The sequence below is a fragment of the Pseudovirgaria hyperparasitica genome, assembly GCF_010093815.1.
Source record: "Pseudovirgaria hyperparasitica strain CBS 121739 unplaced genomic scaffold EJ05scaffold_15, whole genome shotgun sequence".
NCBI classification, from domain to species: Eukaryota; Fungi; Ascomycota; class Dothideomycetes; order Acrospermales; family Acrospermaceae; genus Pseudovirgaria; species Pseudovirgaria hyperparasitica.
The window spans coordinates 86,170-111,851 of record NW_022985563.1 but is presented as its reverse complement, the minus strand read 5'-3'; the positions used below and the strand labels follow the sequence as shown (position 1 = coordinate 111,851).

The window sequence follows — 25,682 nt, the reverse complement described above, 5'->3', positions numbered from 1 at the left end:
GACAATGGAAGTCCACAAGAATTTTTATTCCGCCCACAGTTAGGAGGCCCGAGCTCTACCTTAGCGCAGTCAACATCTTGGAGCAACTTTGGATATCTGTTCTGTCCGCAGTCTTTTTTGACAAAACTTATGCATTAACCATGGCCGCACCTCGCGCGTCTGTCAGACTGGCCTTTGAAAGTACCCGATCTTATGCGACATTGAGGAAAGGCTCTGCGACAAAGGTCAAGCTGCCCAATTCAAGACGAATCCCGAACCCTATCTCGCGTGGCCCATATAACACTACTGGTAGGAGAGATGGCGTCAAGCCTTCCATTCCGGCCGTAGTGGAGCCTCAGTCGACCGAGTCGTTTCAGAAGCCATCACAAGAGCCACAGAAAGAACCGAACTCCAGTAGAACACTATCAGAAGCTTTACAGGAGGCAGACGCAGAAGGTGCGAATCCACTCGTAGCGCCCATCAACATCCCAGATGACCCAAATGGTATACTTCCAAGGGACCATCCAGCACTTTCAATCCTCGCAAACTCAGCTATCCTGATAAAAAGGCAGCTAGAGTGGGGCAGCATATTAGTAGGGTTCGAGCAGGCGAACCGATACGTGATTATGGATCCTCACGGGGAAACCATAGGATATCTAGTAGAACAAGATCTTGGACTAGGAAAAGCCGTTGCTCGACAGGCCTTCAGAACGCATCGTAGTTTTACAGCACACGTGTTCGATCGGGAGCAAAAAGAAGTTCTTAGGATCCACAGACCCTTTAGCTGGGTCAATTCCACAATTAGAGTGTACGACTGTGTAAGTCCGAACCCAGAGGCAAACACAGAGGAGTCAAACGACATCGCGAGATTAGAAAGTAGTGAAGGGGCCGCACACGTGTCCCAGCTACCACATTCCGAGATGCGCATCATCGGTGAAGCATCTCAAGAATGGGCCCCTTTGAGACGCAAGTACAACCTCTTTCTTCCGCGCGACTCCGAGCAAGAACGTGACACGCCTCAGCTTACCTCAGGGCAGCTCCCCCTTTCTAATTCCAAGGCATTGGAGATACGCGAAGACGACAAGAGACAACTCAATATGTCACAATTTGCGAGGGTAGACGAACCCTTCTTATCATGGGACTTCACACTCAAGTCGGCTGATAGCGAGGTGATCGGGTCTGTCAATCGTGAATTCGGGAATCTTGGACGAGAGATTTTTGCGGACGCAGGCACCTATGTGCTTCGAATGGACTCTGCGCAGACAATTTCTGACAAAGGGGAATCTGCTACTCAAGCCCCTGGGATGACTCTGGACCAACGTGCAGTTATGTTGGCGACTGCGGTCAGTGTGGACTTTGATTATTTCAGCAGAAAGAGTGGCTTCGGAGGTTTGCCAATACCCTTCTGGATACCAATGGGTGGAGCGGAGGCTGGTGCAGCCGGTGCCGAAGCTGGTGCAGTAGGTGCCGCTGGAGCTGGCGGAATGGTTGGTGCAACAGAGGAAGCAGGACTTGCTGGTGCAAGTGCTGGAGGCCTCGCGAATGCAGGGCGTGGTGCTGCTGGAGCGTGGGGATCAGAGTCGACTGTTGCCGGAGTCGGCACTATGGCCGGATACGAAGCCATGCACAGAGGACGAGGAAGCCAGAGTAACGAACCATTCGACGATGCGTCGCCTCAAGCCCCAGGAGACATAGATGATCGGGTACCTTCGCCTCAGGCTTCCCAGCACGGGTCACAACCTGAGGACGTATGGGGTGAGAGCTCGCATTGGGATGACAAGCCTGGTGGACAATCACCATATTCTGACGGCGGCAGTGATAGCAATAGCAATAGCAATAGCGGTAGCGGTAGCTCAGAGGGTGGCGGACTGTCTGATTTCTTCTCCGACTTTTTTGGATAGGACGAAGTAAAGACTGTTGTACGCAAAGCATCGCCCCTGGCATGTCGTATGGGAATTTAGCTCCAGGAGTCGTAAATGGTCTCAGAACGCAGGTGTAAAGACTAATCAAGCACTAACTAGATTACGAACATCTCTTCGCTGTGACAATGCCTAGGTGTGGCGTGGTCTCTGGCATATGAAAGCGTTCAAACAGAATTCTATGGTCTGTCTATTTGCATTGGCCGAGGCCGAGTTTCGTGCGAAGCCCGAGCCTGAGGCCAATCGGAGTCCCGTGCGATCTCGGCACTCTGATTATCTCCACATCTGATATGATTAGATTTCTTCCAGCTACATCCTCATTGCTTTCCTTCCCACCTCACGACGGCCTACACGATGGCTGGGAAGCTCGAAATCAGTCGCATCTCGCCTGTACACTCGCCTGATGATTGCTGTGAGAGGAATTCACCATTGACGCCTGGAGCAACTAATCCAATCAATCGGTCTCGCAACCTGTCTTGTAAGTGCCAAGCTTTTCCACATGCCCCTCCTGAGGCTTTTCCCGTCACACACTGCCGGAATTCTCTATGACATGTCTATTTGTGTCTCTGTCCTGGTCCATCTTCCGCTCGCTTCAGCCTGTGTATCCCTAGAATTTCTGACATACGCATTGGCGTCTCATATTTCCGTCTTGCGCCTGGTCGCGTACATGTAGATGTCTTATTTTGACTTTGATGATCTAGTGCAGCCGTCGCCTGCGGCCGCTGCCAGCCCTTCCATTCTCCCCTCGCCGTCCACCCAGAATACGTTTGGATATGGCATCGCGGTACCCGGACCGAGCGGGCCCCTAGGTGCGACGTACAAGATTCCGCCGCGGCCCAAGCCTGGCCGGAAGCCCGCGACGGATGAACCGCAGACCAAGCGCAAAGCCCAGAACAGAGAAGCTCAGAGAAACTTTCGTCAGAGAAAGGCACAGAGATTGACTGAACTTGAGGGAGAGCGGGAGCAGAAAGATAGGGAGCATCAGGAAGAAACGGAACATCTACAGTCGCAGATCGAGTCACTGAACCAGGAATTGGCCCTGCTCACCGAAAACGAACAGAATGCCCAACGACAACTCCAAGAGGCTCTTGCTAACCTTCGGAGAGCCGAAGATGAGCGCGATCACTACCGATCATTATACGAGTCGTCGAATACACCCTCGCTACGGGCTGGCTACAGAAACGAAGTGTCTACTCCGGGCTCCCTGGCCGGTGCCTCGGCTAGTTCACCAGCGTTTGGCCTTACGCCTGTTACCAATTCAGCGATGAGTGTAGACAATCGGTCGAAGTCAATCCTGTCGGGATGTGATGATTGTGAGCCAGAAAGAGGCAATTGTGCTTGTATCAATGCCTTCGCAGACCCTGTCAACCTAGAAGCTCCGTTATCACCCATGTCTGACGTTAAGATGAAGGATGTTGACGAAAGATCGAACTATGATGATCGTGAGATCGATTTCACCACACAGCAAGCAGGGCAAGACAAGAGGCCCTCTGTTGCATTCATTACTGAGCAGTCCATGGACGGATGTGGTTTCTGTACCGACGAAAGCAACTGCGTGTGTGCTGCTGAAGCTAAGATTTCGATCGAACAGACGACTCGAACACTCCCCCCTATGCGAACCCGACCTCCTCGGGCTCAAATGTCGTCTGCTGATTCAACGCAGCAAAGACGAGCTCCAGGGACCTGTCCGGATTGCCAGAAAAACCCTCGTCAGCAAGAGTGGTGCAAGTCTGTATCTAGGGATGCCCAGTCTCCTGCATCCTCTCATACTATTCAAAGTCCCTCCCAGGCAACCAACCCTGCCAATCGCTACTCTGTTGGATGCACAGATGCTTTCCATATTTTCAACAACCGCGTTCCGATGGCATCGACGAACGAACGAATGGACTGGACCTCAGATCTGGAAACTCTGCCGCCCGGTGCATCGAGGAAAATCTACTTCTCTCATCTTCATGGAGAGAACAAGGAAGCCCCTCCACCACAGGATCGCAAGTACACAGCTGTGGAGATTGACAGTGCCAGCATCTTGACTGCTTTGACTCGCCACGATCGTCGCCACTCCTCTGACAAGAAAACGGATCAAGTTCTTCAGAAAACTGTGCGCTTCCTGGAGGAGTTGCCGCAGCAGACTACACACGATCGTCATGGACGAGAAGATGGACATTCGTCGAACTCTAGAAGCTCAATCGGTCACATATTGAATTAGAGAATGGGATGCAAACACACATCATTCAACGGCGTTATGATATCCGGTAGGTCGCAGTCGGAACAGTGCACCACCAAACAGCACCAGCTGTAATTTGAGGTGGTTACGTGTTGGAGCAACATATGGGTTGTATTCCTTTATACGATCAATACTCTGTAGTCATCAATGAAAAGCTCAAACTGTACATTTATCTTGAGCTGTGTTTCTCCAACAATAATATTACAATGCCGGCCCGTGAGGTTGCAATAGGCATGTTAACTTTGGTTGAAAATGTCTATGTTGCCACATCGTACACAGTATACCAGAATAAAACCCCCAAGCGCCTAAGCTTTAACGTTTCTTCTCCTCGAAATCACTGGCCTGCAGGTTCCTCGTCATCGATGGTAGCTTGACTCTCATACCGTCCAGATCTTTTGACATCTTCACCTGACATCCAAGTCGGCTTGTCTCTGTCAGACCAAATGCGAGGTCCAACATGTCATTCTCATCATCGTCTGGCTCGTCCATCTTATCGTAGAACTCATCGCCTTCAACTATGACGTGACATGTCGAACATGCGCAAGAACCACCACAGGCACCTTCCATCTCTATATCATTGGCTTGAGCGATATCCAGAAGATTATCTCCGTCTGCGACCGCGAACGTGTGCTCTTCGAGCTCTTTATCGATGAATGTCACCCGACGCCTGATCACAATTAGACATGCATCATAAGAGTTGCGAAATAAGAATATAAGAAGAGAACTCACTCTTCACCAGGCTTCGGCGGATCAAGGTGACCATGCCGCGAGATTAGAGAGGTCGAGAACCGCCTTCTTGTGCGAGCTTGCTGTGATGAGCCCAAACGCCATGATTCCTGGCGCAACAATACACTTCGTTCCAGACTTAGTGCACGAATCGAATGGCGACCTGCATTGCTATTGTATTGTCGACTGCATAACGTTGATGCGCGCTGAGAGCAAGGTAGTCGTAGAGCGCGTGAGGACGATACTAGTAATCTTTGTGCGGAAGGAGACAACAAGGACATTGCTAAAGCGAGAGCCAGGAACTATGGCACGACGCCCAGCAATACAGAAATGCACTGAGGTCACTGAAGAGTGAAATTTCAATTGAGAGGTAGTGGTGTTGGCGGGTGACGGAGCTCCAGAAAGATTTCTCGCATCAACCTGCCATATCGAACCGAGCGATCATCATCGTCACCGCTGGGTCTCCGGCTGCCCTAACACTAACTACCCTGGCTATGTCCTTGATTTCTGTCTTTGACCCTTTCAACAACAACATCGACCCGCCTCTGCGCCCTCTACACCTTGCCATTATGGCAACCTCAAGAGATGCCCCTAACCCACTCCGGCCTTACTACATTCCTCCATCCATCGGACCTCCGCCGGACCAACTCGCCAGCAGCAGTTCCGTAACCAGTCGCCCTTCATACCCATCTTCGTCAAAGAAAGCAAGCTTCGGCAGTACTGCGCGGGATTACTTATCAGATATTGACTATGGCGATTATCTCTCGGATTCATCGCCCAGTCTTGCAGAGATGGCCAAAAAATTAATGGACCAGGCCTTGTGGAGCTACACGACAGTCCTGCTCGCACAGCCATTCGAAGTCGCAAAGACAATACTGCAGGTCCACATGGCGTCCTCGCAGGACCCAGCTACGACAGCTGTAGCGTCTGCGAACGAGGGTGAAAAAAGTCGGCCAAGCAGCTATGCGAGCGGGAAGTTTCAGGATGTGAGTGTTGTGATCACTGTGCGTGTAGGGGAGGGGATGAGTGTCAATTCTCGCCTGGTTTTCTATGTACTGTGAAGGACTGTGGGCTAACACCGCGCTCAGTACCCTTCTGACGAAGACGACTCCGATGCGGACTCACCCAGCTATTTCACATCCACTGCCCCGACCTCGAGTAGTCATTCGAGGAGTCCGGAAAGGAGTAGACAACAGCTCCACAATCGATCACACTCTTCGACACCGACGCCCGGAAGCACAAATTTGAGGACTTCTAACAAGCTGGAATTGAAGAAAAACGACTCTTTGTTTGAGGTATTATCGCAGCTTTGGCAGAAAGAGAGCGTATTTGGTGTCTGGAGAGGGACCAACGCAACTTTTGTTTACAACTTTCTGCTCAAGACTATTGAAAGCTGGACACGGAGTATGCTCTCCGCACTACTCAACGTACCTGACCCCGGACTCCATGGAAGCTTCGGATCAGGCATCGGGGGACTGGACGTAGTAGATAGTCCAAATCCTTTCTTTAGTTTAGCTGTAGCCGTAGCCGCCGCAGGCGTTGCAGGCTTTGTCCTCGCACCCTTGGACCTTATAAAGACACGGTAGGACTTGCATATATTTTGCTTAGACTTCTTCGCTAACATACCGCAGCATCATCCTTACACCATCTTCGGTCACGCCACGAAGAATCGTTCAATCTCTCATGTCCCTCCCATCACTCTCACTTCCGACCAGTATCCTACCTATCACACTCCTCCACAGCACGCTACCGACTCTGTTCTCTGCCAGCACACCGATGTTCCTCCGCTCAATGCTAAGCATAGACCCCGTTCTGACACCATCAGCATACTCAATTTCCACATTCCTGTCTTCATCTGCTGAGCTGTTTCTGCGCCTACCACTCGAGACTGTTCTCCGCCGCGGCCAAGTCCAAGTACTGAGGGACGGGGAACACGAACGGGAGCGCCTGCATTACGTCGAAATGCGCCGACAGAGAGATGGCTCCGAGAAGTTCAAAACCCTCGTCGAGACTGGGCCTTACAAAGGTGTGTTGGGTACCATGTGGTTTATTGCTCGGGAAGAGGGTATTACTGTTACAGGACCTAGAGGTGCGACCTCATCGCAAGGGTACAACCGTGCGTTCGGTCGAATGAAAAAGGGTCAAGGTGTGACGGGTCTGTGGCGAGGCTGGAGAGTAGGATTCTGGGGTATCGTGGGTGTATGGGGTGCTGCAGCATTCGGAAGTAACGCGGGTGGAGAATTTTAAGATAATGATATGGAATGAGGTTGATACGGGCTACGGATCGAAACATTGATATGATCAAACCGCGCGCCACGACATAGGGTAGATCTGGAATCGCGACATTATATGATTTCAAGGTCGCTGTGGCTGTATAGTAGGACTAAAGGCGACGAAGAGCGATGTAAATAAGGGCGCTGACTGACGAGACTTCTCTGCTCCATGCGTGGGCCTGTTATGATTGATATCCACTTCCGATAATATCCTAGAGTCATTATTGATAATTAGAGCACACTGTGGGCAAATCCTTGATGTATATCTCGCCGTCGGAACCTCAGGCCAATGCGCTGCAGTGATACTGGGACTCGTATATGGAATATTATGTTTCAGGGCCTTTTACCTTGCCTTTTCAGGGCAAGTTTGGGCTGTTGCAGGGTCAACGATCTGCTACGTCATCTAAACGCGTGCGGGCAGCTCCTCCGCACGTGGGCAGCGACAGAACTTACTGCCTCCGCTTCACTGGAAAAATGACAGCTTAGGCATATTCGCAATCGACATTCTCGGTATCTCCAAAAGATCTCCAGAATCTCCAACACAGTCTACCGCAAACAGTACATGTGAAGCGTACTGACTATCTCGAACGTGGTTCTAGTCCCTGCTGGTTCGGTAGAAGATAGTGTCACTGGACACACGCCCTGTCGCGTGGGAAACTGGCAGCTGCGACTTCTTCACTACTGATCTTCTCTATCACCTCTATCTCAGCTTGATTCAGACCTGAGAGTATTCCCTCTACATATAAACTATTCGCTTCGAAGGCTACGGAACTAGCACACCAATACATCTACTCCAACAGAGCTGCTCGTCCCTGTCGCATTCCTGTCTAGGCTCTCATCTTTGTATCTGTTCGATAGAACGCGCATTCTACTGCTTCACCACCATCACCACACACACACAACACCTGTGAGATGACTCTAGAAGGAGAAACTGCGGTTCACTCACCGCCGCAGTATGCGGCGAGCCCTCCTCAAAGACCCAGAGGTAGGCAACACGCTCAAATATCATCCAGCCATCTCTTAACGAAGGTTCATCAGGAATTCTCAAGAATAGCGACTCCTTCAAACGCACCGCATCTCAGACCTCCCCACCCGTCACTGCCGCACCTCTTGAAGCTATCCCTTCCACAGAGCGGCCGGATCTCGAGCGCCAACTCACCGAGAAAGAAATAGTCATGCAAAACACCATGCAAAACGCCGGCCCACACCGCCGCTCGTCTTCAAACCCGCGTGGTCCAGCCTCACGCCGTCAATCTGGTACACCAAACATCGCAGACGAGAACTCTCCACGCCTTAAATGGGACGAAGCGAACCTGTACCTCAACGAGCAGCAGCAGGACTCTACAATGAAGATCACGGAGCCCAAAACACCGTATGCCAAGCAGTATGATCCGTCGGAGGATGAGGAGGAGATTAGCATGTTGGACGCGAACCAGCTCAATGTTGACGAATTAGACTCGAAGAAGACCGGGAAGACTGCTACCCACGAGGACGATATACCGGGATTAGACATTGGTGAGCCGGAAATTGACGACCCAATGGACCATGACGGAGAGAAAAAGGTGCTTGTAGATGAAGAGAGCCTTGCGGCACAGAAAGAGGAGGAAATGAAGCATTGGACTCCCGAAGAGAAGGAGAAACACAGGAAGTTCGAGGAAACGCGGAGGAAACATTATGAAATGAAAAATGTTAAGGATCTGCTAGGGTATGGAAAAAAATTCGTGAATTCTGAGCTTTGACGTGCTGATATATTGTTAGACATCCAGAAAACATTGACGAAGACGAAGATGAGGAGGGTGATCTTCCTCAAATGCCAAACGGCCAGTAGATATTGGATCTCACACCCACATGGAAGGGTACGGTTGAAGAAAGGCTAAGAGGCGTACGGCGCAAGCTGGAGGTCTATTATAGCGGAATTGCTGCAATTGCCTTCTGATCAGTGCAAGCAGATTTACTGTCCTTATCACGTATAGGTTCATTCATCATTCTCTCGATTACGACACGTAGTACTGTCAGCTATGAAAGCAAGAATAGTCTAGGTATGTAGGGTAAGCTGAAACACAGAACATCTTTAGCAAGCCTATCGTCACTCTACGTATGTCGATCTACTTGACCTCGGACCTAATTTGTCATTCTGATTCCTAACACCGGCAACACCGCGAGACTCGTCTATCAACTTCATCCCGTATAGCGCCCGCACCAAGCATTACCCATTGCATGTTCAACCGCTGTGCAACCCTATGTCCCTAACCTTCAACAAAATCCTCCTGCCCTTGTACCCAATATCTGGTTTCACATCACCCTCGATACACGGTCCAGAACGTTGGTTCTGACGATGGAGTCGATATATAGGCAGTATGCAGACAAATCCGGTGCACTACAGTTGCAGGAGCTTGTAGAAGTTATGTTTGTGTTGCGGAGCAACAATATGACTGGGTTTGTTCTAGTTCGGGTCAAGGATAGGATGTAAGTGAGTTCGGAAGGATTAAGGATTATCATGGAGTTATGGGACCTCGCAGGTAGTTAGAGGAGGTCATGGAATGGCGTTGCTTGTGGACATTCTGGGATGTAGGAGAGTTTTGAATGCACTGTGACGTTATGGCCTGCTTGGGAAAATTGTGAAGTGAGATTTGCGAGATGATGTTGCGTGCTGTGGATGCCAAACATCGTGCACAGCAGAACGCAGGTTATCGAGAACAAGGACGTGGAGAACAGAGAGAAGAGGCTACCCTTTTGGCATTCATGAGTAAGAGAAAGGAAAAGTCGATGGCAAAACTATTGTTTGACTGGCAGGGTTGCGTATCGGGCCATGGCTTCGATATTGGCCTCCTTCGACATCGGTTTCCCATCCTCTGCCATCGTTGCTAGCAGCTTGAAATAGTTGATGTAGTATGCAGGCTGAGAAGTCAGTGCGTATCCTCCGGGAGGCTTCATGAGCGACTGTACCGTGTATGTGTTGAAGAACTTGGCATCTTCGTCAAAGGGATTCTCGAATGTATGCGGTGCACGTGGCGGCACTACCACATAATCGCCAGTTGCGGCGTCGACGACTTTGTCTTCGAGCACGTTGAATCGTAGTGTACCCCTGGGTGTGTTAAGTATTCTCAGCAATAGGTGGTTTACAAAATGTCAAGTCTTACTGTGTCACGAGGAATGTTTCGTCTACGATGATAGAATGTTAGATCGGGATTTGAAGTAAAAGGGCCATCACCATACCGTGCATCTCATGCCAGTGCATTGGTGGACCTTTTGTCTTAGCAGGCACTGTAAACTCTGCGGATCCAATTCTATTGTCTGTAGACTCCGGTATTAGTGTTGAGACGTGGACGAAATATGACGAGGGACTTTGCACCTGTTCGCGATCTGTTGATATCATCAGCGAGTTGACCTATACCATGACCATATTTCCATACCCATCTTCCATGATCCTGATCGTGATTTGCCCAAGCTTGAAAGTCTCACCCGCTTTAGCTGCGACATAGTTGACGGGGACTGTTGGGGTGGCCTTGAGCCTCATTGCTTTTTCCTCGTCAAGAACCATGATTAAAGTGCGTTGTATATGATTGGAAATGTAAAGTTGTTCAGAACAAGCGAAGTGGTTAGACGGAGCTGCGCATAATGACAGTAAAAATGGTCAGAGTGACTTGCTGATTACTTTCCTAGGTAGTGTTCACTACAAGCATCTAGTGGTGGCACGGTATTATGTGGGGAGCCGTGACGCCACAAACCGCGCTGTATTTCCAATTCGGGCCAACAAATGTTGCAACTGTTGGCATTATGTTGAAACATCTGTCGTGTGGCATGCCTTACTTCACGACTACACGGAGAAGTCGTATTAACACTCGCTAAAACCCTCTAAATCTCAATCAACCGCACACTTCATCCTAGTGATGCAACCTATCGCGCCGTATGAGTGGTGGCGCTACCTCAAGTGGCGCTGCCTACAATCCCATTCGACTTGCTGTGTTGCTGTAATGCTCGAGTGATGTTCCCGTTCAGTCCACGTCCACGAGTAGGATCTGTGTCTTGCGCTTTGACGGCCTCGTCTACTTCTGTTGCCTATGTTAGAGGTCGTGTGAAGTTGTCCAATTCGACGATGCAAGAGGGGAGAAAATAACGTCGAATACCAATGATTGAAGGCCTACCAGCGTATTCACCATCGCCCTCTGCACCAACCCATCTGGACATCTTGTCTCGGACGAACTCGTCAAAGTCCCATTCAGTCTCATCCAGGAGACTCTCCCCGGCGATCCAGATGTATGTTTGTGCTTCGACCTCGTCAGTCTCAACACTCTCACCGTCTTCTTCGACCAATATCTTCGCTCGGATGTTTCTGCGCTCATACTCGTCGCCCTCGAAGATATCGAGACGCCATAGGTCCCCTTCAGTCAGCCCGGTCACGAGCGTTCCCCTGACGCAAGCTTTGGGTTCGGATGAGGGGATCACAGCCGGGTAGTCAGCATGTGCTACCCGGTGTCGATGATGTCCGTATAACATAGCTGGGCGTATAGTGAGTAGGTCTCGCTGCCATGGTTGAGGATTTGATGAGCCGTGAATCACTCGATGGAGCACGGCGGGCGCCATGAGCGTGCCATAAAAGAAGGCTGAATGACTAGCCATTGGAGCAGCCTGCTGATGACGGATGTATCTGATATCAAGCATGAAAATAATAAAACTTTAGCATGAAAGCAGGAGCTCTAACTTCCAAGCCAGTCCGATAACGGCCGCTTATCTTGAACGCGTGCTTGTCACGGTGATAGTGATTTTTATTGCCTCCTGACAGCGACCACAGAGGATCTACAACACCATGATTTGAGGCTATTGTCATCTCCAACAATGAGGAGGCATGATGCAGATCAAGAACATAATTAATTAGTGCTGTTTGGGTCGGAGCCTGAGGTCCTCTGTTCCTTGGCAGACGCGACTAGGTACGGGTACCAAAGGGGAGTACTTCTCACTAGACACACAATTAGGCCTGATCGACATGAATCTATTCCGGCGTCCGGTCTTCTTCTCGATTTCGCGTTATCCCTTCGAAAATTGTCTACGTCGCGGTCAACACCACAGACAGATCGCGACTACCACGCGACTCGCACGGCTGAATCCAGAAAAGTCCCAATGAGTGTCACTCCGGAAGACGCATCGAACGTACCCATAACCACCATCCGCCCTGACTCGTTCTGGGGCTTATTCCGCAACTCCCGAGTCGTCACTTCCATCGTGCATCTGTCTGCAGATATGGGCTTCCTCAATGCGGTTGTAACGCATGTTGCGCCTGTGTTGTAAGCTGCTCTACGCGAAAGATGTATCAGATATTTAGGGCTTTGACTAACATATGGCCTCTTTTAGTATTGTCACATCACCCATAACCTCATATGCCGACCAGATCTACTCCATACACCGCACCCGCACCTCAGCAGGCTTCTCTCTTGATATCCCTCTCATCATGCTTGTCGCGTCAATACTGAAGTGAGCCAACTGCATAAGAATACATCATCCGCACCCATCCGACTAACGCTACCTGTAGGTTGTTCTGGTGGCTTGGCTCTCGATTCGCCTACTCCCTCCTGCTTCAAGCAATATTGATGATACTGGTCCAAGTTGCTCTGCTTCAAGTCGCTCTCACATACCGCGCTCCTCCTTCGCATCTACCATTCCAACAACAGCAAACTCGACGACCATACGACTTCTGGCAGTGGAAAGCCACCCGGCCATACTGGGCCTTTCTCACCTCCTATACCGGCGCACTCCTCGTGCTGCAGATAGTCTTGGGCAGCTTCTCGTCCTATACAACGGTGCAGGGATACGCCGCACTGGCAACGGAGGCAATGCTTCCTATTCCACAACTTTTGTCCAACTACCAGCGCAAGAGCTGCAAGGGGTTCCGGTTCTCGGTCCTTGTCAATTGGCTAGTAGGAGATGCATTCAAGATGTGGTTCTTCTTCGCTTCTGGCTCAGGAGAGGGTGGTGTGCCTTGGGCCTTCAAGCTGGGTGGCGCGTTTCAAGCCATGTGTGACTGCGGTCTAGGGATTCAATATTGGATGTACGGAGAGGGCACGGAGGATGCGACTCTGGAGATAGAGAAGGGGTACGAATGAGTAGTCTACAAGAGGGAGACGCGGGCGACAGAAGTACTTTTTTGTATAGTACAGCATAGCGTGGAGTTGGGGCATACACTGCATGGTATTGTCGGGCTTAGATATTGAAGAGCTGCCGCATGTTCAGCTATGATTGTAAGGCGGGCACTTGGCCCAGAGATTAGAGACATGGAACATAATACACAAAGAGTGCAGATAAAGACGTCTCGTTTGCAGCGTCTACAGACACACCAGGTCGTGCAATTAACGATTGCTATTGAAAGAATTGTTCGTGAAGTAATTACAGCTAATTAGGTAGGGGCTGCGCGGGCACTTGCAACCCACCCAAAGCTACGTCAAGCTCCCCACCAAACCCTTCCAAGCCGCCTCCTGCCATTCATGGATGTCTCTCTCACGCGCCACGTTGTACCTACCTACCTACAAGCAATCGGTACCTACTTACTCACAATCACTACAACACCACCTCACTACCATCCCAGTATTCACCCAACACTACGTCAGAACAGCCCTCTAAACCCAACTCCGCCCTACAACTCTCCAACCCACCCCACGCATTCCCACATTCCAAAACCTCTCACTCCCCAAAAGGCATATATACAAACCAAGCATGGCAACCTCCGTCGCCTCCAAACGACTCTTCCACGAATACCGCACCCTGACCACCGACCCCCCAGACGGCATCACCGCCGGGCCCCTCAGCGAAGACGACCTCTTCACCTGGGAAGCCCTCATCAGCGGGCCCGCCGACACCCCCTTCGAAGGCGGCATCTTCCCGGCCACGCTGGTGTTCCCCAAGGACTACCCCCTTGCGCCGCCCACGATGCGCTTCACCTGCGATATCTGGCACCCGAATGTGTATCCGAACGGGGCGGTGTGTATCAGTATATTGCATCCGCCCGGGGATGATCCGATGATGTATGAGAAGGCGAGTGAGCGGTGGAGTCCGATTCAGAGCGTGGAGAAGATTCTGATTAGTGTGATGAGTATGCTGGCTGAGCCGAATGATGAGAGTCCCGCGAATGTGGATGCGGCGAGGATGTGGAGGGAGAGGAGGGATGAGTATGAACGGATTGTGAGGGATGGTGTGAGGAAGGGGCTTGGGCTGTGAGGAGAGATGGTTGGGAATGAAGAGCTAGGGTGGTGGACGTGAGGCGACGGTGTTGCGAATGCTGCTTGGTGCTGATCAGTCCAGCAATGTGCGTCCCGGTCTGGTAGATTGGGCTGAAGAGGCTACGATACTTGGGGGACCAAAACTACTTCCAAGAACTGGGAGGAATCTTTATTCAATTGTTGAAGCTTTCGATTGGCATGCAAAACGTAGCCATATATTCATATCTTATACACAAGGAAGCGTATATCCCACGAGAGGAGAAGTCTATGCCCTCGCAGGTCTACCGTATCTTACACCCGTATCAGACGCACCATTTCACTTCCTCTTTCTCTTCCTCAGCGTTTTAGCTTGTGTAATCCGCAGTCCCCTCGCATCAGCTTTCCGCCATGCTGCCCACCGATCACCCTTCACAAACGGCTCAACCTTGGCCGCAGACTTCTCCGCTTCCCGTCCAATCTCCCAATTAGCCATTCTCGGCGCATACCCGTGTCTCGTTGTGCCCGCTGTGCCCCTCATGTTCCTCGGTATATCCCTCGCCACAAACCTATGGCTTCCAACCTCCATAGTCATGTCCTGCGCGATAGAGTGTTGTCTTTCCACAATCGGCACCGCGTCCATGCCCAAACGACGTTTTCGCGCCGCATTGGGAGGGTACGGGAGCGTATCGTCGCGGTTGAAGACGACGCCGATGTACTTGCGCTTCGGATGGAGGGCCGGGTTGCGGTAGTACTTCACGTAGCCGGCCACGGCCGCATGCAGCGTATGATCGCGGCCCATCTCGACGTTCTCGCCGGGAAACCAGAGCGTGCCGCGCTGCTTGTAGATGATGTTGCCCGGAACGACCCATTCCTCTGTTCATGATGTGTGGTTAGCATTCAATCAATGATCGAAAGAAACGCACAGCCAAACTCCGTCGTCGTGGCTAGCTCGTGTGTTTGACGGATGGTGGGTGATATGAAGCCTTTTATGGGGGGAGAAAAAGGATGGATTCGGAAGCTTACCGGCAGTCACCTTTGCTCCCAATCGCTTTCCAGGCCCGTTTTTGGCTCCGTTTGCGCGTCCTTCGGAGGCGTGCGTGGCATGGCGGACGAGGTTTAGGGAGAGAGGAGTGAGCGCGGCGGTGCGTATGTCATCGAGCGCTCGCGAGTTTGGGGAGAGGGTTTTGGGGATCGTCTTCGTGGTGGTCAGATTCGAGGCCCGGATGGGCGTCCAGAGCCGTCGTGGGAGCAGCATCAGGTTCGTAGAACGTGATGCGCTGTGGGAGATGGAAAAGACTACCAGCTGCTATTCGCAGACGATTAAAGAATCGGACTTGGGTAGGGTCCGTGCATGCACACCCGAAGGACGACGAGATCACGTGGAGATGCACAGCAGAAATCTGCCTTTGATTACTGCGCAGACCTTTGGAAAGATTCGTACACTTGGGTGCTTTTGTTTAAGAGGGTTATATTTACCTGAAGATCTCACAGGTCAATGGCAGATGGGAATAACATCGTGAAATCTCAATTACTTGCTACAGACGCCAAAAGTAATGCAGTCTGGCAGCAAGGGTGATCAATTGTCAACAATATATATATCTATCATGTGTTGTTACATGCGTTCTACCGGACGCAGACATTCTTCTATAGAGGTGCTATGCATAAGTACCACGACGGTAATGTCCTCCTTGCAGTCCCACGCCCATCCGACGATGACCTATATCGAACTGCGACGCCTTTCAGATTTCTCAATTATCCCATATATCGGTAACTGCACGGCATCAATGTGCCTCACCCATATCAACAGCATCTTATCTTACATACTTTAGCGCCATCTCGTTCTCTCATGAGACAGATTCCACCGAACAATGGTAGGACATGTCGATCAATTGTCGTAATGTATACTCCGCGGAGATGCGGCAAGTAAACATACAACAAGATTAATTAGAGTACCGCTTTGAACAAAACACGCCGCGGTCCTGGTGGTGTTGTGGCATCCGAGGACCCAAGCTAAATGCAATTGGACTCGGAAGTTTCCGAACACCTGGATCGATCCGTGTTGAGGCGATTTGAGTGGTGATACAGAAATGAGTTTCCCCAAATGGCGTCTGTTAGGGCCCGCGATGTCGGATCGTGCTACTCCGGCGGCTTGAGGAGAGTAGTCCATGCAGGACCAAAAAAGCCACACACATACACACAAGGCAGGCTTCTTGTCGCGCAGGATGTATGTATGCATGTATGCCATCAAGGCGGACCGGAGACGGATATTTGGATGTTGGGAGGGTATATTCCATATGGACGGTACATTCCATAAAGAGGAGGGAGGAGTGTGAGAGTGTCGCTCAAGACACACGCGCATGCTTGCGGTCACGTTCCTGGTTTCCGACTGAACATGGCCATCTTGTATTCGTAGTATGCTTTGACAGCTGGGTCATTGGGACTGGCGGTGGCATATGCGTTGCCGTGAGCGGATCGCGGAGGCACTGAATGAGCCCATGACTCCACAGTGTTTGGGTGATTTGACGATACGGAATAGGTAGATTGAGCGCTGGAGGCAGTCGATGTTTGCGTAGCCATGCTGGGCAAACTCACAAAGATGCAATGTTTACATAAAGATGGGATGGGAGGCAGGGAGGGGGAGGGAGGGGAGGCATTATCATATATATTGGGGGGGATGAAAACATGGAGAATGAATAGTAATTTGAAACACCTGCATGACATCTCGATCCGGTACCAGGAAAGATGACAAACGCGTGAATAGTATCGGCACGAGAATGTCCGGTTGGGTTAGGTACACGCCCGGCGGACCCTTAAGATCACAGGCGTCTAAAGAGATAGAGCTAGCTGCAAGCTTGTTGAGCACGTATGTGCGATTTCAGCATGTCTCGGACCCGTTGAATGAATACCGAGAGTTGGAGCTGGACAGTTGGGATGACGAAAGGCATTGTTTGCCTTGTAACGGACCGGGATCCAGCCAATGGAGGGAGCACAAAGAGTGTGGACAAATCAGGCCTTGCTGGATCAGAGAAATGGACAATAGAGCGTTAGCAGCAGCATTCTGACAAATTGACTGCATATGATGAAGCAGGGGAGCCAGGAGAGAACTTCAAGGCAGAGTTTAAAAGAATTGTGGATCGGCATGCTGTCCCGAGATGATGGCAGACATGCCGAAGAGCGTGGTCGCCGTGGGTGCGAATAAAAATGGCTCGGGACTTGATTAGAGGGCGGCGGTGTTTGCAGAGAGATCGGGGTTGAGTTGGCAGAGTCGTCAAGGACAGATGTTGAGAGACGGAGACAGAGACAGAGACAGACACAAGAGTCGGCGGGATTCTTAGGCGAATCTTTCCTGTAACGACTCCAATGGGCATTGGAGAACCAGGGCAGACGATGCTGTTGGGGGGAAAAACACAGAAGCATGGTGATATATTCCAAATAGCAGATGCCTACGCCCCTCCCAAGTGCTCCCTTTGACCCAGTAAACCTGGAGGTGCCATGTCATCAGCGCAGCATCCATGCAACTGCAACTGCAACTGCAAGTACAGATGCAACATGACCGGTAATCCGTGAAGCCTTACGGAGAGGCCTGAGTACTGTCGACATGCATGGAGTGAAGACTGCTCTCCACCCAAACCAACAGCGGCAATGGATGGATTGAGGCTGGAAAACACCATTGACATCAGCATCTCCATATGTGACCGACCGCCGGTAAACGAGTTGGATGTTCTCCAAGGCAACCGACCAAAAAGTCCGCGCGCTTATGACTCGCGAACAACGCACTACTATCAGATGGCATGCATCATTCAACACATCGTTCCGACAGATTGGTGAATGCAGATGCAAATGCATCCCGAGCCCAGCACCACCCCTGGGCCGGCGATATGGATACATAGAATGATGTCTAATTGTAGAGAATCTGCAGGCGTGGCACCCATGACCGCTTGACACATTGACATCTTTGACGACAGATTGACAGACTGACACTTTTATTTGACATCTCGGGTCTAGACAACACTGCGCTTTCCGGTGGTTCTAAAACACTGCTCTCGGGACGGATGGATTCGCTGATTGGCTGTTCCGGAGGGAGGGGGGGGGGGTTCTCGAATGTCTCTCTGGCAGACCATGACAATTATCCACGTCTCCGCCATGATTACTACCACGTCAACGTTTCCGCACGTCGCGTCGCCGTTACCGGGCTGTTGTCCCAATTGCTCATCTACCGCCATCGCACCAGTAAGTGCGCAGTCGTCGACCGTCCATGATGTCTGTCGGACAAGAGCAAGTCTCGGCGAGTCAAGCCCCCTCGCCGCAATTGAAGAAAAACTCCCTTTGAGTTTGAAGAGTGGGCTTTGATATGAACGACCCGATGAGAAGAACCCTGACGTTGTTTTTTGGCTGGTTTCTTTCTTTTCCTTGCGATGCGGTGCCAAATCAGTCATCATTAGTGCCGCGTCCACTGGGCATCCACCCCCATAAAAAAATACAGTTGCTGAAATTGCCGCCTCACCGCAGCTTTCTTCCCTTCTATCTATCTAGCCTGCCTGCTTCGGCGATTCACGTGGTGTCTTGCGCTTATCCACCATGTGTAACGTGGGCTTGCGAAGTCTACTCGTCGCCTCTAGATTCAATGCTCGACTACGCGAGATTGCCGAGCTTGTCTGACTCTGTCGAGGGCGTACCCGAAAAGCAAATCAAGCGAACAGAAACCCTTGAAAGAGCCCGGCCGGGACTTGTTACGCAAGCTCGAACAAACCCGGTCGCAGATTTCTTTGCTCAGTCTCGAGTCTCGAGTCTTGACACGATAATTATGACAGGCAACTTGGAACTCTAACGGAAAAAAGTCTCCTTGTCGTCCGTCTGATTCCAATTACTTCTTTCCCAGACATCTAACCACCACCACTACCAATCCAGCTCCGAGCCTTTTGTCACTCAATACCCGGCTCATGAAACGGGGAAAATAGACATCATCATCATCATCGTCATCACTATCATCATCATCATCCCGATATCATTCCCATTAATCGCAAGCGACCGTAAACTACTACGTACCGTACCTACTAAACAATACAAAAAGCAGTCTATCTTTCCAAAAAAAAAGCCATCGACATACAGTAGTCATCATTTTCACCAAATGCAGAGCGTTTCCCCACCCCCGGGAGGAAAAAGTTAACCGGGGTAATCCCAGATCATGACTTGAGATGATTTGAATAAAGTCAAAAAAAGAAAGAAGAACGTCGAGATATCACTGCTTGGCAGCTGTCATTGTCAGAGACGAACGAGGGTCATCTCCACGGGTTGCTCCGCCCTCTAATCACCCGATGCCGCCGTATACGCCTCGATTCGGGACGTGATAGCGTCGTCTTTCTTCATTTTTCCCAGGCTATATCATTTACAAGACGTCTTTATGTCTCCATCTAAACCCTGTTTTTCATCCTGCAAATGCTCGAGGTTCCAAAACACCACACATTGCTACAAACCATTCCATACACTGATCCCCGTACACTGATCCCCATACACCGATCCACACACACTGATCCACACATACACCTCTCCAAGCTCCCCGATCTACCTACCTACCCGCCCACCCTACGCAGGAACCACCCTAGCAGCATGCAAAAACACCGCAATAGCCGGGTACAGCGTGGCCTGAAACACGGCCGTGCGGAGATAGCTCGAGCGGCGCGTGCCCATGGTCAGATAGAAGTAGTAGAACAGCACGCGCGAGACGATGTGGATGGTGGTGTAGCGATCCATGTCCGCCTTGGGGATCTTGGCGAGGTGTCCGAAGACCTGGATATATGATCAGCCACCACAGCACAGCACAGCACACTTGCGATGATTATAACATTGCCTCATTGCTTCCTTCCTTCCGTCCTGCCACACATCCCCAGGCCAGAAAGCGCAAGGGTTAGGTTTAGGTCAAAATAGGACGATCAAGACTCACCACAGCAACAGCCCAGATCGCCCAGTGCTCGAAGCCATTCTGCTGCGCGGCCTGGCCACGCAGGATCAGCTCCTCGACATCGCTCAACTTCTTGCCGGACGCGGCTCTGGCGTTGAGGCGCGCGACAAAGGCGCGTGGGTTCTGGTTCGTCCAGCCGCCCTGGACCTTGCTCGATTCGGCCTTGTAGATGGAGTACCAGTGCGGCAGAGCGGCGAGCAGGAGCGTCAGCGGAAGCGAGGCGATGGAGAGATTGACGTTGCCTGCTGCGAGGGCGGCGAAGAAGCCCTCGGATGACATTGCTGGTTCGGGATGACCTGGGGTTTTCTTTTCTTTCACCTGGTTATGGCGTCGCTTGAGTTGGAGATCGGATTGATTGCTTTACACTGACAAAGTTGTTACATGTGTGTGAATTAACTTGTACTTGGTTTTATAGGGTAGCGTTTGTGGAGGCAGGTGAACGTCCAGACCTCGGCCTCGGCTTAGCCTTGTAGGTACGTAGGTAGTAGGTCAACCCGAGAGTGGTTAGGCTTCCGAACTAGGAACTAAGGCGTCCGTTCAAAAATTATCGGCAGCGACGTGCTGACATCCAGATCGGCTAAAATACATATGTCGGAAGCCAGTGGCCGCTTTTACTCTGTGTCTCTCTCTGTGGGCATCCGGCATGCGCTGAAAGCCATAGAGCGGTATATGTTGATGATCCGAGTTCCTGCGGCGGCTATTCTCACTTGAAGTGTATATAACCATTGGCACTTGCCCTGTACAGGATGGACAAGGCTATATATGTTGAAATCAAGTACAGCCAAGTCGTGCCAGAACTTGTACATACCAAATGGCGCAGCAGTGTACCAGTACATACCTACGCATAGTCTAGCAAGACCCATCATCTGCGCATAGCATGAACTTCAGGCGTTCTGTACGAGAGTGATATCTTAGTCCGCGTCCCGATAGACAGAGAATCGACGAGTAAAAATCCCCGTCAGATAGCTGAACCGACGTAATGATGCCAATATGTCTGTTCACCAGGTCTGTAGCCCAGCTTCCACCTCAAGCCTCCCAAACAGTCTCAGGTAGAGATGATGCGCTGACGTCGCAAAGGTGCCGAGAAAGAGGTGTGCACGCAGCAGGCTGCTGATCTGCTCCCACGTCGTGATACCAGCACCAATCAGCCAGTGTCTAAGCAGCGTTTCGGAGCCGGGCACTTCAGAGATCGAACACAGAACGTAGCGGGCCCATAGTGCCATCGACTGATACCTTGTCCCGATCAAGGACTGTGTCCGGAGATGCTGGCAGGATTGAGCATGTATCAGCGTGGCATGCATGATGTCGAGATACGAGACTGCATTGTGAAGCGTGTGTGCGTGGTACGAGTGTAGGGCGACGATAGATATCAGAGCGGCGCGAAGGTGGTAGAGAGCAATGAGCTCCTGCTGCTCCCAGGCGCCCTCGAATGTTGGAGATGGCACAAGGGTGTCGCTGTGATGCGGAGTCCAGGAAATCGTCTGCAAACCAAGATATCGAATATGCGAGGGAGGGTTGTCCGTGGTCAGGTCGTATTGCATGGCTTGTTGCGTGAGGGAGAGAAGACTGATCGTCTCCGGTCGCGTAGCCCCCAGAACCAGGAAGCCGGGCGGCAGAGCTCGCTGGATGGTGGCCTTTGATATGGTCGCCGAAAGCTGGTTGAGTCGTTCTCTGAGGGTCTCAAAAGCAACGTCTCGCAGTAGTGATATGCTATTCTCGTGCAGGTCGGGAGGTGCGTCAAAGAGCTGGCGCCATGCTTCCATGTGTATCTCGTATGTTTGCTTGTCCCCAAACTGCAATTCCCAACCTGCTAGAAGTGCCACTGCCATTGACGTCCAATGCTCTTTTTCGGTAGCGGCCTTTAGTGCTTCGTTGACCGCATGCAGCGAACTCCCTCGCATGAACAACATACCGACGCCGAGCTGAACTTCACTCGGAGCTAGTCCACACGTGTTACTATACGTGCCCGAGACAAACAAGGTCGATTGGAAGAGTGACGGGCTGATAGTCATGGCGTCGCCTAAGAGTGACCTGATGGCTTGTTGCGAGAGAGTTGTCTGGTCCAGTGTTTCCCGCAGCCACCGAGCTTGATCTTCAAGCTGATGCAAGACCTGCACAAAATTCTTGAAATCGACGCTTTCCTTGCTCATGGGTGCAGTAGTCTCTAGTGCCATGATTAGACTTTTGGCTTGACTGAGGACCCGGTTGACGTCTCGGGGATTATCAGGCGACGCAGACTGAGATTGACGAATCTGGCGTTGGAGCCTCTCGGCCATGGTGGCCTTGCGTTGTGGCGCACTCGATCTCGACGCCTGTGCTCTTACTTTCCTCCTTCGAAGCGCAAGTTCACTGCTTGTTGTTGTCGAGTCACCAGAGCCTCGGCTGCCGCCACCCTTCACTCCGGGGGTCCAAGAAACCCACACATCATTCTCTGATCCAGCCGCTCGAGCGGCTTGAGGTGGATCGACTAATGTGGCTTGCTGCGAGGGCATGAGAAGCACAATGGCAATTGTATGCTGTGCCGTCGTGACAGAAGTTGCAGCAAAGAGAAGTTATATAATGCACAGTTCATTGCGACTGGACCCACATGTCTTAACGGCTTTTCGGCCCCCAAAATGTCTGCTTTTGGTAAGGCGAGGGAGGCCGTTGAAAAGAGCTAGTTACGTACGATAGGTAAAGTACCTAGGTACTGATATGATTGGAAGCCTTCGGCGCCAAGTGAGACTGCAAAATAGTATTATGAAGATGTACTTGTCTTTTTAGTAACATCTCGTTTCTGAATATCGATTATAAGGAAGAATTCATCGCTGGGCGTTCTTCAGGAATATACATGGTCAGTATTTACAATGAACTACAGTATTTATATGATAAAGCAGATATAGCCTGTACTACGGTGGCAAAGTCGACATTGGTAGCGAGGCAGGCTTAGCATCTGGCTTTGAGTCTTCTTCGAGGAACCAGCGCCACGTGTTCTGGGCGAATTTCACGCTTGGCTCGTCGATGAGTTTGGTCACAATCTCACTTAACCAGAACGTGACTGGCAAGAGGATCAATTGAGCAACTAGAAAGTTCAGTTCCAAACCCATGATGCCCCACTGTGGCAAGGGAGTTCGGTTGCACCACCATGGAAAGTTTTTATCGTCTACACCCTCTCGACAGAATCCGACGGCGGCATATATGCGTGCACCAAAGAGACTGAGAATGTAACCGTGGATGAGGTACAAGGAGTAGGAGATGCGGCCGAGATACTGGCAGAAGCGGGAATCGAAGAAGGATCGGAGCCACCAGATACGTGGGATACATGCGACTAGAGCGGGAGCAGAGAATAGGAGGTAGAACCACTTTGGGTCTTCCATTGGCGGGTGGAGATGGCGTAGAAAGCCCCAGCCAAAGGAACGACCAAGCATCTCGTTGTCGGCACCATTGGGTATGCCGTTGAGGAAGATGGCAGATATGAAGAGGCCGTAGAACAGGGTGGTGCTATTCTCGGTGAGGAAGGGGGGAGGTTCAAGTGTGCCGGCCTCGAGATGCATGTCGAGTTCAGCAAGCCACATGCCGGTCACGAAGATGGCGATATACCAGCCATCTGTGAGGACCATAAAGTAAAAGATCAGGATGGCATACAGTGTCCATCGACGAGTACGGGGGAAGCGCGCAGTACACAGCGCGGTCATGTATATGACTAGCGAGCCCTTCATCTCGTAAGTAATGCTCCATGTATGGGGATTATAGGTCAGCCATAAGATGACGAAGCCTTTTGACTGGAAAGCATAACTCCATGCCATGAACTCCCTGTAAAGATCGAGCAGCTGTTCCCAGTATGTCTCAAACATGTGGTGGCCATTGCCCTCGAGATGAAAGATGTGGATAGTGAAGACGTAGACAAGCGATACACCGACGATGGGAAGATATAGTCGCAGCCATCTCCGAAAGATGGCAGAAGCGACGTTGTCGGCAAGCTTCTCGACGTTGCCAGACAAGATGAGTTGTAGTGGCTTGTACGTCAAGACGTAGCCAGAGATGACGTAGAAACACGCGACGGCAGAGTGACCGCCAGAGAAGAACTGGCGGATCCAAGGAAAGGAGACGAGGGCATATTTGTCGTCGTAGCCCCAGCCAAACTCGATGATGCTGGCAGTCTGAGTTGCGCTATGTGCCCAGAGCTCATGATGCATGATGTAGACCAAAAAAGCAGCGAAACCACGCAGACCATCCAGGTAGGCAGTCTTCCTGAGCGGCGGGGACGCTGAGGCCTTTCTCCATGACATGAAAGACGGCTGCAGGGATTGAAGCAAGCCGGCGACTGCCATTGTGTAGGTAGGTAGGTAGGTAGGTATTATGTATAGGAGGAGCAGCGGGTGGCGTGGGCGGCTGAGGTTCGGTTCAGGAGCACAGCACACTGCAGTACGACGACGTGCGTGTCAGACGCAAGCTTAGGATGAGGTATCCTTGCTTCCCCAGCTCTTGCAAGACGGCGACATCAATTCGTAGCTCACTCTCTCGGAGGAACGGGCCGGCACGAGGGAGAGCAGAGGGCTCGGGGGAAGGGCGTTGACGAGAGAGAGAGATAGAGAGAACAGGTGGGCAAAAAAGCAAGAGTGGAAGTGGAGGAGGAGGGTCAAATGGTAATTAGAGAGGAAGATTGAAGATGATTGATGCAGGTAGGGAGTCTGGGGTACAGCATGAAGGGATTGCAGGCATGGCTAAGCCTGCATTACTAGTCAATTAAATTGATAGCTAGGTAGCTTCTCTACCTAGGTAAAGCGTAAGTGGGTGTGTTCCAAGGCTATTACTTACTTAGTAATACTAGAGGTGCCTCAGTACCTTGGTAGGTAGTAGATAGGTTTATACTGTAGCTTATTTACTATATGTAGCACTACTGCTAACTACTAATTACTACCTGTGGCTGCGGCTTTTTGGCTGATCAGGGAGGGAATTAATTAATAGTGGGAGAGAGATGCAACAGCCGAGGGCATGTGATTCTGCGGGTGGTGGTAGTAAGTTAGTAGTCAGCAGTCAGCAGTCAGCAGTCAGCAGTCAAGTACGAAGGAAGTCAGCCAGGAAGCCAGCGGGCAGCAGGCAATGCGTAAATTAGCGGGTAGTTGGCACTGGCGCAGCCGGATAGTGGGGAGGGCAGCAGCCGGCAGGGAGCTCAGGAGCCCGGGAGCCAGCTGCAGTCAGTAGTTAGCGGGTAGATGTGTGGGCAGGTAGTTAGGCACGTAGTTAGGCACGTAGTTAGGCACGTAGTTGGGCAGGTAATCAGCTAAATGTAGGCAGGTAGTCAGCTAGATGTAGGCGGCCAGTGAGTGACTCCCTACCTGAAAGCGGACTGAGCGGCAAGCAGCAGCCCAGAATCCAGAACCCCCCAGCCCACAGCTGACTGATTAGCCGTCCCGACCCGCCCACCAAGCCCGC

The 25,682-nt window shown here is 51.3% G+C and overlaps 14 protein-coding genes across 14 annotated transcripts; 7 read left to right on the top strand and 7 right to left on the bottom strand.

The window, feature by feature from the left end:
* The first annotated feature begins 71 nt into the window (after positions 1-71).
* Positions 72-2,094, top strand: EJ05DRAFT_513617 (Scramblase-domain-containing protein). Its single transcript, XM_033748444.1, has one exon. The coding sequence runs from the start codon at positions 141-143 to the stop codon at positions 1,878-1,880; it is 1,740 nt and encodes a 579-aa protein (XP_033597128.1). The 5' UTR covers positions 72-140; the 3' UTR covers positions 1,881-2,094.
* A 36-nt stretch (positions 2,095-2,130) lies between these two features.
* Positions 2,131-4,269, top strand: EJ05DRAFT_129596 (uncharacterized protein). The gene has a single exon (XM_033739138.1). It carries the CDS (start codon positions 2,572-2,574, stop codon positions 4,102-4,104), a length of 1,533 nt encoding a protein of 510 aa, XP_033597127.1. The 5' UTR covers positions 2,131-2,571; the 3' UTR covers positions 4,105-4,269.
* Positions 4,221-5,261, bottom strand: EJ05DRAFT_468437 (ferredoxin). Its single transcript, XM_033742872.1, has 2 exons — positions 4,852-5,261; positions 4,221-4,789 (listed from the first exon to the last, which is right to left on the bottom strand). Exons 1-2 carry the CDS (start codon positions 5,127-5,129, stop codon positions 4,435-4,437), a joined length of 633 nt encoding a protein of 210 aa, XP_033597126.1. The 5' UTR covers positions 5,130-5,261; the 3' UTR covers positions 4,221-4,434.
* An 81-nt stretch (positions 5,262-5,342) lies between these two features.
* Positions 5,343-7,095, top strand: EJ05DRAFT_488838 (mitochondrial carrier; the record flags this gene model as incomplete). Its single annotated transcript, XM_033745747.1, has 3 exons — positions 5,343-5,834; positions 5,937-6,430; positions 6,480-7,095. 3 exons carry the CDS (start codon positions 5,343-5,345, stop codon positions 7,093-7,095), a joined length of 1,602 nt encoding a protein of 533 aa, XP_033597125.1.
* A 721-nt stretch (positions 7,096-7,816) lies between these two features.
* On the top strand, positions 7,817-9,354 carry EJ05DRAFT_129523 (uncharacterized protein). Its single transcript, XM_033739137.1, has 3 exons — positions 7,817-8,106; positions 8,160-8,826; positions 8,880-9,354. Exons 1-3 carry the CDS (start codon positions 8,034-8,036, stop codon positions 8,947-8,949), a joined length of 810 nt encoding a protein of 269 aa, XP_033597124.1. The 5' UTR covers positions 7,817-8,033; the 3' UTR covers positions 8,950-9,354.
* Positions 9,355-9,896: 542 nt separating this feature from the next.
* On the bottom strand, positions 9,897-10,662 carry EJ05DRAFT_503624 (uncharacterized protein; the record flags this gene model as incomplete). Its single annotated transcript, XM_033747443.1, has 5 exons — positions 9,897-10,206; positions 10,262-10,283; positions 10,338-10,415; positions 10,474-10,484; positions 10,535-10,662. 5 exons carry the CDS (start codon positions 10,660-10,662, stop codon positions 9,897-9,899), a joined length of 549 nt encoding a protein of 182 aa, XP_033597123.1.
* A 274-nt stretch (positions 10,663-10,936) lies between these two features.
* EJ05DRAFT_479112 (uncharacterized protein) lies at positions 10,937-11,751 on the bottom strand. The gene is made up of 2 exons (XM_033744609.1): positions 11,249-11,751; positions 10,937-11,173 (listed from the first exon to the last, which is right to left on the bottom strand). Exons 1-2 carry the CDS (start codon positions 11,739-11,741, stop codon positions 11,049-11,051), a joined length of 618 nt encoding a protein of 205 aa, XP_033597122.1. The 5' UTR covers positions 11,742-11,751; the 3' UTR covers positions 10,937-11,048.
* A 140-nt stretch (positions 11,752-11,891) lies between these two features.
* EJ05DRAFT_479110 (uncharacterized protein) lies at positions 11,892-13,436 on the top strand. The gene is made up of 3 exons (XM_033744608.1): positions 11,892-12,403; positions 12,471-12,590; positions 12,649-13,436. The coding sequence occupies exons 1-3, from the start codon at positions 12,240-12,242 to the stop codon at positions 13,217-13,219; spliced, it is 855 nt and encodes a 284-aa protein (XP_033597121.1). The 5' UTR covers positions 11,892-12,239; the 3' UTR covers positions 13,220-13,436.
* Positions 13,437-13,586: 150 nt separating this feature from the next.
* On the top strand, positions 13,587-14,656 carry EJ05DRAFT_479109 (ubiquitin-conjugating enzyme). Its single transcript, XM_033744607.1, has one exon. The coding sequence runs from the start codon at positions 13,827-13,829 to the stop codon at positions 14,325-14,327; it is 501 nt and encodes a 166-aa protein (XP_033597120.1). The 5' UTR covers positions 13,587-13,826; the 3' UTR covers positions 14,328-14,656.
* Positions 14,297-15,621, bottom strand: EJ05DRAFT_479108 (uncharacterized protein). Its single transcript, XM_033744606.1, has 2 exons — positions 15,332-15,621; positions 14,297-15,181 (listed from the first exon to the last, which is right to left on the bottom strand). The coding sequence occupies exons 1-2, from the start codon at positions 15,561-15,563 to the stop codon at positions 14,646-14,648; spliced, it is 768 nt and encodes a 255-aa protein (XP_033597119.1). The 5' UTR covers positions 15,564-15,621; the 3' UTR covers positions 14,297-14,645.
* Positions 15,622-18,375: 2,754 nt separating this feature from the next.
* Positions 18,376-18,771, top strand: EJ05DRAFT_479106 (uncharacterized protein). Its single transcript, XM_033744605.1, has one exon. The coding sequence runs from the start codon at positions 18,410-18,412 to the stop codon at positions 18,656-18,658; it is 249 nt and encodes an 82-aa protein (XP_033597118.1). The 5' UTR covers positions 18,376-18,409; the 3' UTR covers positions 18,659-18,771.
* A 669-nt stretch (positions 18,772-19,440) lies between these two features.
* EJ05DRAFT_129265 (uncharacterized protein) lies at positions 19,441-20,673 on the bottom strand. The gene is made up of 2 exons (XM_033739136.1): positions 20,250-20,673; positions 19,441-20,095 (listed from the first exon to the last, which is right to left on the bottom strand). The coding sequence occupies exons 1-2, from the start codon at positions 20,544-20,546 to the stop codon at positions 19,892-19,894; spliced, it is 501 nt and encodes a 166-aa protein (XP_033597117.1). The 5' UTR covers positions 20,547-20,673; the 3' UTR covers positions 19,441-19,891.
* A 592-nt stretch (positions 20,674-21,265) lies between these two features.
* On the bottom strand, positions 21,266-22,759 carry EJ05DRAFT_488830 (uncharacterized protein; the record flags this gene model as incomplete). Its single annotated transcript, XM_033745746.1, has 1 exon — positions 21,266-22,759. One exon carries the CDS (start codon positions 22,757-22,759, stop codon positions 21,266-21,268), a length of 1,494 nt encoding a protein of 497 aa, XP_033597116.1.
* A 117-nt stretch (positions 22,760-22,876) lies between these two features.
* Positions 22,877-24,906, bottom strand: EJ05DRAFT_479102 (uncharacterized protein). Its single transcript, XM_033744604.1, has one exon. It carries the CDS (start codon positions 24,575-24,577, stop codon positions 23,156-23,158), a length of 1,422 nt encoding a protein of 473 aa, XP_033597115.1. The 5' UTR covers positions 24,578-24,906; the 3' UTR covers positions 22,877-23,155.
* Positions 24,907-25,682: the final 776 nt, after the last annotated feature.

Excerpts from the sequence above, each read along its gene's own strand:
- EJ05DRAFT_513617 (XM_033748444.1), top strand. The coding sequence starts at position 141 with ATGGCCGCACCTCGCGCGTCTGTCAGACTGGCCTTTGAAAGTACCCGA.
- EJ05DRAFT_129596 (XM_033739138.1), top strand. The coding sequence starts at position 2,572 with ATGTCTTATTTTGACTTTGATGATCTAGTGCAGCCGTCGCCTGCGGCC.
- EJ05DRAFT_468437 (XM_033742872.1), bottom strand. The coding sequence starts at position 5,129 with ATGTCCTTGTTGTCTCCTTCCGCACAAAGATTACTAGTATCGTCCTCA. Across the intron at positions 4,790-4,851 it reads CCGCCGAAGCCTGGTGAAGA|GCGTCGGGTGACATTCATCG; the intron begins GTGAGTTCTCTT and ends AATTGTGATCAG.
- EJ05DRAFT_129523 (XM_033739137.1), top strand. The coding sequence starts at position 8,034 with ATGACTCTAGAAGGAGAAACTGCGGTTCACTCACCGCCGCAGTATGCG. Across the intron at positions 8,107-8,159 it reads CCCTCCTCAAAGACCCAGAG|GAATTCTCAAGAATAGCGAC; the intron begins GTAGGCAACACG and ends AAGGTTCATCAG. Across the intron at positions 8,827-8,879 it reads AATGTTAAGGATCTGCTAGG|ACATCCAGAAAACATTGACG; the intron begins GTATGGAAAAAA and ends ATATATTGTTAG.
- EJ05DRAFT_479112 (XM_033744609.1), bottom strand. The coding sequence starts at position 11,741 with ATGGCTAGTCATTCAGCCTTCTTTTATGGCACGCTCATGGCGCCCGCC. Across the intron at positions 11,174-11,248 it reads TGGTAGGCCTTCAATCATTG|AAGTAGACGAGGCCGTCAAA; the intron begins GTATTCGACGTT and ends CATAGGCAACAG.
- EJ05DRAFT_479110 (XM_033744608.1), top strand. The coding sequence starts at position 12,240 with ATGAGTGTCACTCCGGAAGACGCATCGAACGTACCCATAACCACCATC. Across the intron at positions 12,404-12,470 it reads ACGCATGTTGCGCCTGTGTT|TATTGTCACATCACCCATAA; the intron begins GTAAGCTGCTCT and ends GGCCTCTTTTAG. Across the intron at positions 12,591-12,648 it reads CTTGTCGCGTCAATACTGAA|GTTGTTCTGGTGGCTTGGCT; the intron begins GTGAGCCAACTG and ends CGCTACCTGTAG.
- EJ05DRAFT_479109 (XM_033744607.1), top strand. The coding sequence starts at position 13,827 with ATGGCAACCTCCGTCGCCTCCAAACGACTCTTCCACGAATACCGCACC.
- EJ05DRAFT_479108 (XM_033744606.1), bottom strand. The coding sequence starts at position 15,563 with ATGCTGCTCCCACGACGGCTCTGGACGCCCATCCGGGCCTCGAATCTG. Across the intron at positions 15,182-15,331 it reads GGGAGCAAAGGTGACTGCCG|AGGAATGGGTCGTTCCGGGC; the intron begins GTAAGCTTCCGA and ends CATCATGAACAG.
- EJ05DRAFT_479106 (XM_033744605.1), top strand. The coding sequence starts at position 18,410 with ATGTCTCTCTGGCAGACCATGACAATTATCCACGTCTCCGCCATGATT.
- EJ05DRAFT_129265 (XM_033739136.1), bottom strand. The coding sequence starts at position 20,546 with ATGTCATCCGAGGGCTTCTTCGCCGCCCTCGCAGCAGGCAACGTCAAT. Across the intron at positions 20,096-20,249 it reads CGATCTGGGCTGTTGCTGTG|GTCTTCGGACACCTCGCCAA; the intron begins GTGAGTCTTGAT and ends TCATATATCCAG.
- EJ05DRAFT_479102 (XM_033744604.1), bottom strand. The coding sequence starts at position 24,577 with ATGGCAGTCGCCGGCTTGCTTCAATCCCTGCAGCCGTCTTTCATGTCA.